Source organism: Corvus cornix, chromosome 6 (genome assembly GCF_000738735.6).
Source record: "Corvus cornix cornix isolate S_Up_H32 chromosome 6, ASM73873v5, whole genome shotgun sequence".
NCBI lineage: Eukaryota > Metazoa > Chordata > Aves > Passeriformes > Corvidae > Corvus > Corvus cornix.
Genome location: NC_046336.1, coordinates 35,730,201 through 35,746,245, shown reverse-complemented (window position 1 = coordinate 35,746,245; position 16,045 = coordinate 35,730,201). Strand labels below are relative to the sequence as shown.

Below are 16,045 nucleotides of genomic sequence, written 5' to 3'. Positions count from 1 at the left end.
TCTTTCTTTATTTTTGCCCTCACAGTGTTTATGTGAAAGAAACACTCAAGAGGACTTGGAGAAACGGCACTGGCCTGAAACAGCTGTTTTTGTTTTCCACCCCCCCTCCCCGCTCTTCTGTGTAAAGTAAACCAGGCTGCCTAATGGTGCAGAAAATTCACAGTAGAGCAACAAGTTTTCTGTGGAGAAGCGAAGGAAGATGGGGAGGAGGGGAAAATGTGTGCCTGGGCATGGTTGTCTAGAAATAGCGCATTTTCCGCAGGCTTTTCCCCCCGGCTTGAAGCATTTGCAGCTGCTGGGGGCATCACATTCCCTGGGATTGCAGTAAGGGATTGATCCTGCGCTGCTTGTAAGGCAGGAGGAGCAGCTGCAGAAGGATTTGTAGGGCTGGGTTAAAGCCGCTCCCGCTCTTCCCGGCTCTGAGCATCGCCTCGGAGCAGGTACCATCCCCCTTTGGGTGCTGCCGGGGTTATTCCCATGCAGCACAAAGGAGGTTTTACTGGGGGCCGTCTCGTTAGGAGTGGGCAGAGCTTTGTCTTTCCCAGGCTACCCCTTTGCCATCTCTCGCTTCATTGGGACGCCAGGATCCGGCCCTGGCTGGCGCAGACAGTCGGCTCATTGTCCCGGACTGGTCGAGTGTGGCGGATGCTCCTGGCCGCCGCCAGGCCTGGCCCTTTTGATTCCATCCTTGTTCAGGGATGAGCTCCCTGGGGACAAAGTGGGGGCTACTTTCGGGGTCCCCGGGTGCTCCCCCGGGCTGGGGATAACCGGCTGCTTTAAAGGCAGCTTCCAGACCGGCACACACAGACCTGCTCCAGGCGCGCTCCTACACCCTAAATTACCCAGTATCCAGTAACACGTGCTCTCTGTTCAAGAGTTTTCCGTGCGGGGAGGGACCCTGGAGTGCTTTATGGGTGCTGGGAAAGCGGGGGACGAGCGCCGCCGAGTCCCTCCGCACTGCCATGTGCTGACTCAGCAGATTTTAGGGACCGGATCCGGCATTTCGCGCCCATTTCCCCCCCCCTCCCTCCTCAGCCCTACTTTCACCTCCCTGATGGAGCGAGCTGCATGGCAGGCAGGAAGAAAGCCTTTTGTGGGAGCGGGAGGGAAAGGGCTGGCTTAGCGTTCCTTCCCTGGCCGGCTGTCGGCAGGGGGTTGCCCTGTGCCTGCCTGGGATTTTCCCGTCCTAAATCAGGAGCGGCCGAAAAATAAATTCCTCCTCCCGTTTTTTTCCCCCCTCCCTCCTTGTTTGTTTTTTTTTTTTTTTCCTTTCCTCCCTGCTGCTGCTGCTTCCTCCCCGTCCCGGCACAGCTGCCCGCGGATGATGGGTACGACGGCCAGCGCGGCACAGCAGGCCAGTCTCGGCATCCCCCCTGGAGAGCCGGGTGCCGGGAGACGGCACCATGGAGGACCAGCACTCCCTCAGCATCCACTCCTTCCAGACCCTGGGGCTCCACAACAGCAAGGCCAAGTCCATCATCACCAACAAAGTGGCGCCTGTGGTCATCACGTAAGTCCTTGGCAGCCTCCAAAATTCTGGTTTCCTCCACCCTCTTCTCCAAATACCGGGTTTTTTTTCAATCTTGGCCTATGCCATTATTTTTTTCCTTTATCCACCTGCGTGTGGCTTTTGCAGGTACAACTGCAGGGAGGAGTTCCAGATCCACGATGACCTGCTGAAGGCAAACTACACGGTGGGACGCATTTCTGAGGCTACGCTGGAGCACTACCTGGTGCAGGTGAGCATTGCCGCCACCAATTTCATCACCCAGCTCATTTCAGCCTGGGCTTTAGGGACCTCAGAAGTTTTTTGGGGGGGCTCCTTTTGAAGATCACCTAGAAAAAGCCACTTTTACACTCAGCTGCGTTCAATCCCACCTTGCTCAAATCCACTATGTCCCACCTTCTCTCTTCTGATATTTTGCAGGGGAAATACTTCATGGTCAGAGATGTATATGGAAAATTAGATGTTTTGAACACTACCGGCCGCTGCGGCGCTCCCAACTTCCGGCAGGCCAAAGGAGGTTACGCCGTGTTCGGGATGGGGCAGCCCAGCCTCAACGGCTTCAAGCTCGTGCTGCAGAAGCTGCAGAGAGAAGGCCACAAGGTTGGTGGGAGGGTGGGAATTGGGGTGGAAAAAAGCCAGGAGAGCTTTTAGACAGCCTCTCCCCTGCTTTTTGCAGGAATGTGTCTTCTTCTGCGTCCGTGAGGAGCCCGTGGTCTTCCTGCGGCTGGAGGGCGACTTCGTGTCCTACACCCCCCGGGACAAGGAGAACCTCCATGAGAACCTCCAGCGCCTGCAGCAGGGTGTGCGGGCGGAGAGCCTGGAGCTGGCCATCCGCAAGGAGGTGAGCTGGGACGGGAAAGGGCTGCACATCCCGCCGGCGCAGAGGTGAGTGGAGGGGTTGTGATGGGGCTTTTCCCATCTCCTGTAGATCCGCGACTTCGCGCAGCTGAGCGAGAGCGTCTACTACGTGTACAACGACATCGAGCGGCTGCGGGACGAGCCCCACGCCGTGCGGGTGCAGTGCGACGAGGACATCCAGGTCACCGATGAGGTCTATCGCAGACCCGTCTTCCTCCAGCCCTCCTACAGGTCCTTCCCTCCTCCTCCTCCTCCTCACGTGTGGTGGGGGCTCTTTGCACCCCTAAAGCCGTGTATCCTCCGTGGTGGTTGGGATGAAGCCCCTCCGGGGTCCCATCCTAACAAGGGCTGTCCCCATCCCGGCAGGTACCACCGGCTGCCCCTGCCCGCCGAGGGAGCCCCTTTGGAGGAGCAGTTTGACGCTTTCATCCGCTTCCTCAGGGTGAGCCGAGGAAAAGCACCTGATCCATGGGGCCTCCTTGGGATGGGATTTGCTCCTGTGCTGTGTCGGGGACCGCGACTGCCTGAGAGCATCTTCTGGTTTTCCTTAAGTCTGCCTGTTAGAGGATGCCTGTGCCTGCAGTTCCCACTCTCCTTGCTGTAGGATCCTGCTGGAGAAGTCCATGTTGTCCAGCAGTTTGTCCCTACCCCTGGCTAGAGGTGACCAACCCTGGCCACCTCCAGGCATCTCTTCCCTAAGTGGCTTTAGCAGGAATTATCTGCCTTTGCTGCAAAGGTTTTCCGTGTCAGAGCTGCTCTTTTTTTTTTACATTCTGGAAGATGAAATCTCAGTGGGTTGGGGATGAGTGGTGGGAACATCTCTGGTGGGATGGACAGGCTGGCAGATGGAGAGGGCACTGGGCAGGGGGATGCAGCGGGTGGGCCACCCATTGTCCTGTCCTGCTCCATCCACCCCATCCCCTGAGCAAAAGGGAGATGGCACCCACCCCTCCCTGCCTGGGCATGGCCATCACCTCCATCCCAGCCACTGATGGGGCAGACCTGGCTCTCCTGCAAGCTGCTGGGGTCTCCATCCATCCGTGCATTCATCCGTGTGTCCCTCCCTCATAGGAGAGCCCCAGCCTGCTGCTGCGGGACCCCGGCAGACCCCCGCCCGCGCTGCTCTTCAGCTGCCAGACTGGTGTGGGCAGGACCAACCTGGGCATGGCCATGGGCACCCTGGTGCTCCACCACCACCGAGGAGCTGCCCAGAAGCCCGAGTAAGCGGAGCAGCCGCCGGGGTGGGACTGGGGGGATGCCCATTCCCCCTGGGACTGGTTTGATTTCCTCCTTCTCCCACTGCAGCTTCCCCCACCTGCCTAAAACATCTCCTAGGGACAGGCTCCGGATCATCCAGACCTTCATGGAGATGGTCCCCAAAGGCCAGCAGATAGTGGAGGAGGTAAGGGGGTGCTGGTGAACCCCCTGGCGGGGCGGCTGGAAGGGAGGGATGGATTTTCCCCCCAGATCCAAGGCTTATGGAGCAATTTCCCACTTGCTCCTCCCGAGGTGGATGGTGCCATAGCCTCCTGCTCGGAGATGCACGACATGAAGGAAGCCATCTACGAGTACAAGAAGAAGCTGGAAGGGATCGGGGAGGACTATCAGATCCAGGTAATTAGAGGATTACTCAGATGCGAGCCATCAGCACCGGGAAATTTATTAAGCTATTTTTGCACCGGGATGAGAAGAATGTAAATTCTGGAAACCCAAAGCTTCCTGTGAGCTGGAGATTTCCCAGCGATATGAAACCTGGAAGGTTGTGGTGTGTCTCTTTCTTTTTTTTTTTTCCCCCTCCAGTTATTTGAAAAGCCATAAAATGGAGCAGGCTGGGACTGGGGGGAAAACAGACTGGTTTGGGCTTCGCTGCTGCTTCTGGTAGATGACCTCGGGGGCAAATAATATCCTGTGCCCTGGTTTCATCAGCTCTAAAACTGGAAAATCAATATCAGCCTGGATGGTAAAAGTCCTTGGGAGCTGGGAGGGATCGTTGCAAATATAGTCACCCAAGGTCAGGCTTTTCTCGTTGTAGATTTATGTTTTTTCCCCGTTGTTTTGAAGAGCCATCAGGGTGGCTTTCCATGCTGGAAAGCTGTGGCCTTCCTGCCCGAGCAGGGGGCTCCTCACCAGGTGATGGAAGGATAGATGGATGCTCAGGTGAAAGTGCTGCCCTGATCCCAGTTTCTTTGGAGATTAATTTTGCCGTTTAAATTTGAGTGTGGAGTGGAAGTGCTGGAGCTGGTTGTAAAGGGCAGTCTCAAACCAGGTGCGCTGTGGCAAAAAAGCCATGGAAATGATTGAGCAATGGGAAAAGAAGGCGTTTACTGTCACTTCTTTTGGTGTTTAGTGGCAAATCCCAAATGTTATACTCCCCTGTTCCCTTTTAGGGCAGATTTGGGTATGTTTGGTGCTGCTCATGTGCTGGCGGGTCCTCTTCCGTAGCAGGGGAGGCTTGGGCATGGGATGGGATTTTCTCATTGCCTTGAAACCGTTCCCTGACTTTTCCCTGCCGGGGAAAGCTGCTCCGTGTCATCCTGGACTCCTGGAAAACAAATGGCTGGGGGACTGCTGTAAATAAGCCTCAAGGAGTGTTTATTTGAAGTCTTTGTGGAGCAAGAGCAGGTTTAAACAGTGGCGGGAGGCCAGGAAAATGTGCTGGGGGCACACAGAGGGTGAGGAGGGGAGAGGGGATAATGCTCGGCCTTCAGAAAAACAGCCTGGACTTCTTTGTGTTGGAGGGGTATTGGGTGAGCTGGTTGGTTTTGGGGGGAGGAGGGGCTTTTCTGGGATTGGAGGAGTGATGTCTGTGGGTTCCTGCCTGGGTTTGGAGGGGCAGAAATGGAGTTTTAAGCCCTCCAGCGATGGAGGTGCAGGTGAATCCTGGTGTGGGATGCCAAGCAGCCAGACTCCCCCAGTATCTGGCTTTCCACAGCTAAAACACGAGTGGATCATTCCCCTTTCCACCCATAGCCTATTTAAGGGGAATGTTAAAAGGTTTGCCTTGGGTGAGAGCACTGGGATGGATTTTACTGTAGGAATCCAAGCGCTCGGGAAGCAGCACCGCTCTGCTGTCGGTGCTGCCGGCAAACCTGGCACGGCTCCATCCCTGCAGGCTTTGTTTTGAGTTTCCAGAGCAAATCCCACTGCCTTTCCTCTTGATAAATGACTGCAGGCCGGATTTCTCTTGTGGAGAAAAAGTAAATATTCATGAGTCAGCCACGTAATGTCAGGGATGAGCAAACCCCGCTCGCCGAGCTGACCCCAGACACAGCCCCATCCTGCAGGATTTTCCATCCTGCCCTGGGAAGTGGGTTCCAACGGGCTCTCCAGGGATGTTTATGGATGCCATGCTGGGTGTTCCTTACCTGGTACCAGGGTAATTTGTTGGATGGGATGCCCGGAGGTACAAACCTCTGCCCCCAGGTTTCTGAATTACAGAAAATCCTGAGGGTTTGAGTTTCCTCCCTGAGAGGGGATAGCTGTGGTGGGGAACACACCTGGATTGGGGAGGTGATGATAAAGAAGAGGAGGAGGAGAGCTTGCTGGAAACATAGGCATCAGGATGCTTCTGGACATGGAAAAGGGAGACACTTGGAAATGAAGGACGTTGCAGGGTGTGTGGCTGGCATGGGGCCCTCTCTCCCCAGGGATGCCACTGCCTGAGCATTTCATCCAAAGGCCACGGGGATGGCTGGAATGGGGGCATTTCCCAACCCCATCCCCTGGGGTTTGAATCTCCCATCTGGACAGTGTATCCATGTGACAGCGTGGGCTGGTTGAAACCGCTCCCAGTGTGTCCTTGTGCTAAAGTGAAGCTTTTGTTTTCAGCTGAAATGTGACTTTATGCTTTTGAGCATCGTTTAATATGAGAAACTGAAATGTTTCATTAAAAAAATAAAACAATTAATCCAAAGCTCCTTTTGGGAGGGCTTTATCCCAGCCTCCTGGTCTGCTGGGGCTGCAGGACTGGTCAGCACTGAGCATCACAGATTCCGTCTCCTTTGCTTCCAGGGGAGCAGCACCAAAGAGTATTTCCTCCAGAGGACTCTGCAGAGCCTCGAACGCTATTTCTACTTGATTGCTTTCAACTACTACCTTCACGAGCAGGTAAAAACCACCAGGACAACCCAAAAAACCCTTCCTTGCCCTCTTTCCTTTGGCTCCGTTGTGCAACGGGAGGGCAGGGGTTTCCCCCTTTGAGTTTTCCAAGCAGGTTTTCTCGGTGGGGTCGCGGGCAGGGGGATCGGAGCCCAGGCTGATGGTGCATCCCCCCGGCCCCCCGCCGGCAGTACCCCCTGGGCTTTGCCCTCAGCTTCAGCAGGTGGATGTGCCGGCACCCGGAGCTGTACCGGCTGCAGGCGGACATGAACTGCTCGGAGCTCACCGTCACCGCCGAGCTCGTCACCAAGGGCACACGAGTGCTGGTGAGTGAGGGGCGCAGAGGTGAGAGCAGCATCCTGGGGTGCTCGCCCTCACAGAGGCGTGGTGGGGTGGAAGAAGCCAAGGGTTTCCCTGTTGCAGGGCAGGTGTCTTGGGGTCTTGGGTCTGTGTCCTGCTGGCATCCTCAGCAAGGATGGAACCTAGATGGTTTTAAAGTCCCTTCCAACCCAACCCATGTGAGGATAAGTGTGTGGCCAGAGATGCCTGTGCACATGGATGTGTCTGGAGCATCTTGTGACGTGAGCCTGGGCAGCAGCTCTGTGGTTTGTGGGTGGGGGGAAGGGGGCCGGGGCTGTTGGTCCCTCGCACTGCTGGAGATCATTTCCCACCTTGGAAACAGAGCTGCGGGGCTTTGAGCCCTGGATGCTGCTGTTGGAAAGGTCTGGGGACTTGTCCTGAGCAGGGTCCGTGGGTTGTGGTGCGCTGCAAACCTGAGGGTGGGAAGGGGCATCCCTTGCCTGGACATTGCTCTGTTCCAGGTGGCAGATGAGCGCTTCTGCCCAGACGTGCTGAGCACTGCCAAGGAGATGAGCGTGGCCAACTTCCGAAGGGTGCCCAAAATGCCCGTCTATGGGACGGCGCAGCCCAGCTCCAAGGTGAGGGACACGATCCCACGTCGGGCAGGGACCCCACACTGGGCTCCCCGCCCTCCCATCACCCTTGCCCACCCCTTCCTTAGACCCTGGGCAGCGTCCTGCGGTACCTGATGGATGCCAAGAGGAAACACTCCCGCATTGTCTGGATCAGCCTCCGGGAGGAAGTGGTCCTGGAAGGGAATGAGCAGATCTATACACTGCGGGAGCCTGGACTCCTGGAGGAGCTGATCCCTGTGCCTGCCGCCTCGCCCCAGGAGCTGGAGGTGAGCTCTGGGAGATGCTGGATGCAGTGGGGGTTCCCAGGAACCCTCATGGGTGATTTCCACAGGCTTTGATAGTTCCCCACCCTCTGGAGCTGCTGGTTTTGTTTTCCTTTGGGAACAAAGGAGCAAAGCGGCGATCCACCCTGGAAGGATTTATAGCGTGCCTTGAGAGCAAGGGTAAAAGGCATCTGGGGAAAGGGGAGCGGATGTTCCCAGCTGCATTTCCAGGGGAGACAGGCAGTGGAGGAGCTTGGCTGCGTGGAGGAGCTGCCCAGCATGGTGGGAAATGGTGCTCCTGAGGCTCCCATCAAGCAGAGAGGGACCTGGGCAGAACTGGGGGCCAGGACCTGGTGTGGGGCTTGGGGTGTTCACTGGCATCTAAAAAAATTGATTAAAATCCTGCAAAAATTAGGAGGGGTGGGTGTTACAGTGAGGGTTTCTCCATCCTCTGCAGAAACTGGAGGCTGCCCTGAAGGGGGACCTGCTGAAGTGCCAGAAGTGGCTGGAAGTGTACCTGGAGGCAGAGAAGCAGATGAAGATGTTCAAGAGCTGCCTGACCACGCAGGAGATATTCAGCCAGCAGAAGAATTCCTGCCAGGGACTCACCTACCGCCGCATCCCCATCCCCGACTTCTGTGCTCCCAAGGAGCAGGTACCCCAGGGATGGGATGGTGCTGCTGCCTCCATCCCAAGCCAGCCCTGGTGCTGTGGGAGGAACGTCGCTTGGGTGCTCAGTGCTGGTGGGGTGCTTTCCAGGGCAGGGGGGATCCCCAGGAGATGCTGCATGGAGAGGCTGTGTGCCTTCAGGTGGGCAAGGATGGATCTGGCAGCAAGGAAACAGGGATTTCAACCTGGAGGCTGTAGGACAAAAGGGGACCCCAAGGAAGTGAGGTGAGGAAGTCCTGCATCCCTAAAAACCCACTGGCTTCATCCTGGCAGGACTTTGACCGGCTGCTGGAGGCCATGAAGAGCGCCCTGGCCGAGGACTCGCGGGCAGCCTTCGTGTTCAACTGCTCCAGTGGCCGGGGCAGGACCACCACGGCCATGGTCATCGCTGTCCTCACCCTCTGGCACTTCAATGTGAGTGTGGGGGGCTGCAGCAACTCCTGGTGGGGTTCCTGGGGAGGCTCTGGAGAGCCCATGGCAGCCGTGTCACAGCCAGAGGGTTGAAAGGAGTGTGGGCAGGGCCAGGGTGGGCTGTGGGGCTGGACATCTGTATGGTGACATCTTGCTGTGCCTAACTCCCAGTGAGCTCCAGAAGTCTGAGTGAATGCCTGGTGAGCCCTTACCCTCTTCCTGAGAGCTTCCACCCCAGGATGAAGGGTTAAGGGCAAGGGAGATCATGGAGTCGTGGAATGGTTTGGGTTGGAAGGGTCATGGAAGCTCATCTCGTTCCATCCCTGTGCCGTGGGCAGGGAGAACTTCCACTACCCCAGGTTGCTCTGAGCCCTGTCCAGCCTGGCCTTGGACAATTCCAGGGATCCAGGGGCAGCCACTGCTTCTCTGGACAACCTGAGCCAGTGCCTGGAACGGTCCTCCCTCCTTGGGCAGGGATACAATTTTTGTGTTCTCTGCCTGGCAGAGGCAAGGCAGGGGATGCTGGGGGTCCTGGTGGGCTGGGCACAGGCTTTGCATTTTTGTGCGGCCCATAATGACCCAGTCCCCTCTGGCCACCCCAGGGCATCCCTGAGATGAGTGAGGAGGAAATCGTGAGTGTGCCTGATGCCAAGTACACCAAGGGGGAGTTTGAGGTGAGTGCTGGGGCTGGCTCTGTTTTAGGGGTCTCCCTCTGCTACCTTAAGCCACAGCTGCTTGTTTGGAGGGGCTGGATCCTCTCGCAGGCAGTGGGACAAGGCAAGGAGGCTCCTGATGAAGCCCTGTGGCTTCTGCCCGTGCTCCAGGTGGTGATGAAGGTGGTCCAGCTCCTGCCCGATGGTCACCGGATGAAGAAGGAGGTGGACATGGCCCTCGACACGGTCAGTGAGACCATGACCCCCATGCACTACCACCTCCGGGAAATCATCATCTGCACCTACCGGCAGGTGAGCCCCCTCCTCCCGGCGGCACCGGGCCATTCCAGAGGGTGCAGCCGGGCTCTGGGACCAGCCCTGGTGTGTCACCAGAGAGGTGTCAAGGCTCTTGTGGTCGTGGTCACCCGGGGCTGCCTTGGATCCTGTGCTGTCCCGCATCCTGCCTGTCCCTTTCCGTCCCGCATCCCACCCATCACACCCAGAGCTCATGTGGCATCCACCTGCATCCCACAGCCCATCCCGCGTTCCTCCCGTCCGGCATCCCGTGAGGCGCAGCCGGCAGAGGGCAGGACTGGTCTGTCCCACTCCGCTTCCAGCCCCAAAGGCTCCTGTGGCTCCGCCGAGTTTGGGAAGGAGATTCAGCTTTGGGAAGGGGAGCTGTCCTTGGGAATGGACTCATCCATGGCCAGCTGAGCCTGTGGTCCACAGCCCTGTTTTACTTGGGAGCCCCTGTGGAGCTGATGAAGGAGAGAAAAAAAGGGATATTTTCATCAGATTTGGGATTTTTTAAACCTGTGCAACTATATAATGGGGCCTTGGAAGGGCTGAGCCCAGGGCCTGGCATTATTCCTGGGATGCTTTGTGCCGTGTCCCCCTGGCAATTCCTCCCTTCGGCTCTTGCTCCGGCTGCCACTGATCCGTGTTTTCAATTAACGGCTGCGAACGATTGATGGAGGGAAGAAAAACCAAAATGTTCAATCACCCAGGAACATCTGCAGCTTCCGGGGGATTTGCCTCCCTGTTCCTGGGATCCACTGCATTTTTTGGGTTGCTGGGAGACAAAACCTCTGGAGACCTGACTACTTGCAGATGTAGTGATTATTAATCATTAGTTAATTTACAGTCGCATTTATTTTTATTAATTTATTTTTATTCAGGGTAGGTACTTTAATTTAAGTACTTTAATTAAATCCCTCCTTTATTCTGAGGATGTGGCCATGTGGGGAGTTTCACCTACCTGGCTGTCAGGACCAGCACAGGGGTGGTCCTGGGCTGTGTCCCATTTCCAGGCTGGCATCCTGGTGGGAAGGCGAGATAAGGAGGGATTCATCCACTCCCTCTGCCCAAGGAAGAGCCTCTTGTCACTGGAGCTTGTACTTCCCTCTTGGCTGCTCCATCCATCCTGCTGGATTTGGCTTGGCCCTGTGCAAATGCTTTAATTTTAATTTATTTTTGTTTTGTCCTCGGTGATGGGCAGCTTGGAGACCAGAATTACGGGAATTGCTGGGGTTTTGGGAGCCTGCTGGGAGATGCTTTTCAGGGTTAGGGCAAACAGAAGGGAAGGAAAAGGTGTTCTGGGGCTTGGTTTGGTTTGTTCCGACCTCTTCGCACCCCTAACTGGGAGGAAAAAATAGGAAAATGTAGGAAAATATAAATAATGGGATAAAAGATAAATGATAGGATAATAAGATGTTAAATAGTAGGATAATAGAAGAAAAATAAATAGGACAATAGAATAAAATTACAAGTAATAGGGTAATAGAAGAAAATTGGATAATAGAAGAAAATTAAATTGGATAATAGAATAAAATTACAAGTAATAGAAGAAAAATAAATAGGATAATAGAATAAAATGATAAATAATAGGATAAAAAATAAATAGGATCATATAACAACATGCTAAATAATAGGATAATAGAATGAAAAATAAATAGGGTAATACAGTAGCAGGGTAAATAACAGGATCATAGGATCTGCTCTCTACAAATACTGGCACACACAGGTGGAGGAGACAACTTTTCCAAAGGGCAGAACTGGAGTGAGGAATTGCTGCTCTTTAGGATGGCCTTTGGGATCAGGGCTCTGATTTATTAGTATTTATTAATTCCTGGAAAGGGCAGTGTGCAGGGCTTGTTTGTTCTTAAAGTAACAGCAATAATAATACTAATAAAAATTATTATGTAATTACATACAATATATAATAAAGCCATAAATATAAATAATGAATGTGTGAACATTACAGTATATATAAAACGTAATAAAAGAGATATTTACCGTTTATATACATAAAATAGTACTGGGAGATGTGATGGCCACCAGCCTCAGAGCTTCTCTTCCTCTGGAAATGGAGGCTGAATCCAGGTGGGAATGCCTTCCAGGGAGATGTTTTTACCTGGGGAAGTGATTTGCAGTCCAGGAACTCAAGGTTTGGGGTACAGTTTGCACTTGGGTGTCTACTCCTGGCTCCTGGGCACCTCCCCCCCACGTTTAGCCATCCCTCATCTATTTTTGAGCTCTGGGATCGTTGTCACCCACTGGAAACCACAAGGAAATGAGAGCCTGGAGTGCCAAGCCCCAGCGGGAGTGGGCTGGATGGATGCGCTTATTTTTGGCCCCAAAGTGTTCCTCCCTCTTCCCATGCCCTTCCCACGGCTTTTTCCTCGCACCAGAGATCCCGGTGGATCCTTCACCACCCAACCCTGGGTTGCAGAGCAGGACTGTGGGTGAGGATGGGATGCAGGAGCTCCCCTGGGATGCTGTCCCGGCGCGGGTGCCACAGGTGCCTCAGCCGGGCTGTTGTTCCTTGCAGGGAAAGTCGGGCAAGGATGAGAGGGAGACGCGGATGCTGCAGCTGAGGAGCCTGCAGTACCTGGAGCGCTACGTCTTCCTCATCCTCTTCAACGCCTACCTGCACCTGGAGAAGAAGGACTCCTGGCAGAGGCCCTTCAGCCTCTGGATGCGTGAGGTGAGGCTTTCCCTGGCTGCCACCTCCCTCAGCCTCATGTTTCCGGGGAAATACAGGAATTTACTGGGAAGCAGACACCCGTCCTTAACTTACATGTGATTTCTGGGGTTGTTGGGGCGTCGTCTGTGGTCCCTTTGCTCCCTGGGTTGGTGGCTCTCATGGAAAGCCACTGGAGGTGGATGGCATCCCACCATGTGGATGGGGAGCTCTCCCACCCCAAACCTGCTCTGTTTCCCTGGTTTGAGTTTCCCAGGGGTTTAGTTGGGATTGCAGCATCTGGGGCTGGGGGGCCACCAGCCAACCCTGCCTGGCCAGGACAGGTGGCACAGGGCATGGGAGGTCTGGGAGGATGGGGATGGTGGCACTGGATATCTGAGGGAATTGGGAACCAGCTGGAAAAATGGAATGGGGGGCAAGTGGGAGGCCCTAAATTATCCTTATGGAATGGGGGAAGGGTGGGTAAGAGACCCTAAATTATCCATATTTCCCGCTCAGGGGGGATATAGGCGCTGGATTTATTTGAGATACCTTGATTTTAATGGAAATGTGGTGGGGGGCTGTAAATTTCCTAGGAAAAGGGACTTTGAAGGTGGAACAAATGGTGAGGGGGGGGGGCATAGGGGTGTGTGTGCTGGTGCCTGGGGGGTTATTCTGCATGAGAGAAGAGTCAGAGGGGAAAAGGAGAAGCTGGGGACATGGCAATTTTAATAACGCTACTATGATTCTAATATTTTATATAATTTTATTTATTTAAATTTTGCTGCTGTGTGACTGTATTTTATTATTTTAAATTTTAATTTTTGTTATTTTATTGTATCGTTTCTATTGATGTGCTCTATAACTTCGCTTGTTTTTGTTTATTTTGTCATTTTCATCTTTTACCTCTATTACAATGCAGAGACCAGTTTTTCTCCCCCCTCCCGGGTTTGCCCGGCGCTATTGTGGGAAAAACCCGCATCCCTTCCCTTGCCTCCGCCGGCGCCGCTAATTCCTATTGGCATCTTTGATCCGCCGGGCGGGAGATGAAAGGGCGGAGCTGGAGCAGGAGGGGGGACGCCGGTGCCCGCCCCGCCCTGGCATCCCTGTTATGCCGGTGTTTGCATTGCCCGGCGGCCGCCGCTGGGGCTGCACCAGCTTTTGCGGAGATTTGGGATGTTTGCTGTTGGCTGGATGCGGGAGGCGTGCGGTTGAGTGCAGCGGTTTTTAATGCTGCACCTTTCGGGGCTGCACCTTTTAAAGCAGCACCTTTTGGGGCTGCATTTTCAGTGCATGGATTTACATCTGCCCTCTGTCCTCCCCCCCCCCGTTTGCTGGTGCATCTTTGGATGCAGCATCTTTTTGGTGCTGCATCTTTCTTTCGGTGCTGCATCTTTTGAGTGCAGCCCCAAAAGGCGCTGCCCCTTTTAATGCCACATCTTCAACTCGTGGGGCTTACATCCCCCACTCCCCCCGTCTGCTGGAGGGGAGGGAAATACTCCCAACCTGCGCATACAAGGAGCCTTTGGCCCCCAGAGCGCCCCTTCCCGCTGCATAATCCCTGCGTTTTTAGCAAAAACAAGGCGCCATTGTAGCTTTTTGGCAGGAGGGTGCCAAAGCCAACAAACCCTGTGATGGCTGACCCCAGCAGCAAGGAAGAGGCTTAGAAAATGGATAAGCTGGGGCTGGAGAGAGGCTGGGGGAGCTGAAGGGGGTGGTACGGGGATGGAGGGGATGCCGGGGATCTTCCCCGCCCGTCTTCGCCCGGGAGGTGGCAAAAGCATCCCCGAGGGGGAGGAGTTCAATCTTGCTTCTCCCTGTGTTTCCAGGTAGCGGCGGTGGCCGGGGTGTACGAGGTGCTGAACGAGCTGGGATTCCCGGAGCTGGAGAGCCTGGAGGGCAAAGCGCTGTGCACGCTGCGGGGCCGCTGGCAGGCGCAGGGGGCCGCGTCCCATCCCTTCCGCGGGGACTTCGCGTAGGGCCGGGGCGCGGGGGGACCCCTGCTGCTTTCTCTGGGGTGGGGAAGAGCAAAAAAAAGACTGTTTTCCCAAAATCCGAGGGTGTGGGGAGGGAGGGGGTGAGCCTCAAAGCTGCCTTAGGACGGGAGGATTTCTGGGGTTCTTTTGGACGCAATAAAAATATTGTAAATTAAAAATCGAGACCTTCCTCACTTCCACCCTGAGCGAGTGCAGCATTTACACAAATTTACATATTTATACACACAGAGGTGTATTTATGTGCATAAACACACACATGTACATGTCTATATACACATAAATATGTATATATAAATATATATATATATATATGGTTATGTATTTATGGCTCCATGTAGATATGGAGCCATAAACACTTGCAGCCAGAATTAGGACTCACAGAAATCCCAGTCACTTCAAACCTGGGTATTTTTAAGGCTTAGTTGTATTTGTTGGTTCTTCCCAACCTTTTTTAGTCGTGGATGCAGCTGGGGGAGTGGCAGCTGTGGTACCCAGTTTTGGGGTCCCACTTCCCCCTGCCCTGACCAAGTTGAGTGCCAAGGCAGTGCTGAGGGGGCTGAGATGCTCAGCAAAGTCTTAAAAGCAAAATTAGTGCCAGCGGGGTTTTTTTTGTTTTTTAAGGAAAAGAGAAAGGAAAGAGTGAAAAACGTAGTTAATCCAAAGGAGATTTTATAAGTGAAGGGTTCCAGTGCCCCCCTGGCCTCACAGTGGGGTGAGAGGAGCTTGCAGGGGCCAGGGGAAGTCGCTGGGCTCCTGTCCGGATGGAGGGAGGAGAGAATAGGATGGGAAGCACAAAAGCAGGAGCACACGCTCCGTCTGTCCCAGCAGCCGCTTTCATCGGCTGCCAGTGGCGGGAGGTGGCAGAAATTCAAAGGTGGAGGCTGGAAAGAAAAACAACGTTTTAAAATAGCAAAGCTCTGCTTTTTCTTCAGCCTTGGCTGTGGCAGACCCAGTTCCCAAAGGGTCCCTCTTTTTTTTTTCTTTTGGCTTAGCCACACATGTTTGGGTGTGCTTTTTTTTTTCCTCCTTTCAGAAATACCTGCCTGAATGTTCTGCCCCTCGCTGACCATTGCAGTGTTTGGATAACTTGCTGCTGATGCAGTCAGACAGTTGAGTGATTTCAAGAAGCTGTTGATGCTATTTTTTTCTCTTTTTCCCGCTCTTATTTTAGTTTTTAACAGAGAACATCCTCTCTATCCTCACATCTGCATTTATTCTGCCTTACCAAAAGAATTACCTGCGGGCTCTTTTGCTGCAAATCCATCCCCTTCTCCTGCCCCAGCACCAACCCTTGCAAGTCCTGCCTATTAGCCCTGTCTTAATTAGGCAGAGTTTTTAATTGCTTAGGAAATCCCAGCCTCTTTAATCTTGGTAATGAAGGCTGGAGCTTTGCATCACCTGGTTCGAGGGGCTGAAAGGCTCCTTTCCGCTTTCCCACCATCCTAACAAGAGATTTCCAAAGCAGGACTAAAGCGATTGCCTGGGAAAAAAAAAAATCCTGGGAGATGGGAACGTGTTTGAATGTGAAAAATCAACCGTGCTGTGTTTATTCCTTCTTTTCCCCAGGCTGGGGAGGCAGAAACCTCTCTTAGATGAGAAGTTAAAACCTGGCTCTGAATGGCCTGGATTTTCTGTTGCGAGGGAAAAAGGTTGGCAATTCTGAAAGGATTCAGCCCGAGACAAAGCAAACAA

General features: G+C 54.0%; 1 protein-coding gene across 1 annotated transcript; it reads left to right on the top strand.

Moving 5' to 3' along the window:
* The first annotated feature begins 1,321 nt into the window (after window positions 1-1,321).
* Window positions 1,322-14,452, top strand: PALD1 (phosphatase domain containing paladin 1). Its single transcript, XM_039554202.1, is given in 20 exon segments — window positions 1,322-1,357; window positions 1,359-1,510; window positions 1,637-1,739; window positions 1,928-2,107; window positions 2,184-2,348; window positions 2,436-2,596; window positions 2,732-2,807; window positions 3,437-3,585; window positions 3,671-3,767; window positions 3,875-3,979; window positions 6,377-6,472; window positions 6,655-6,789; window positions 7,285-7,401; window positions 7,485-7,664; window positions 8,119-8,316; window positions 8,604-8,744; window positions 9,344-9,415; window positions 9,566-9,706; window positions 12,225-12,380; window positions 14,186-14,452. Coding segments are annotated over 20 exon segments (2,610 nt in total). The 3' UTR covers window positions 14,336-14,452.
* The last annotated feature ends 1,593 nt before the right edge of the window (window positions 14,453-16,045 follow it).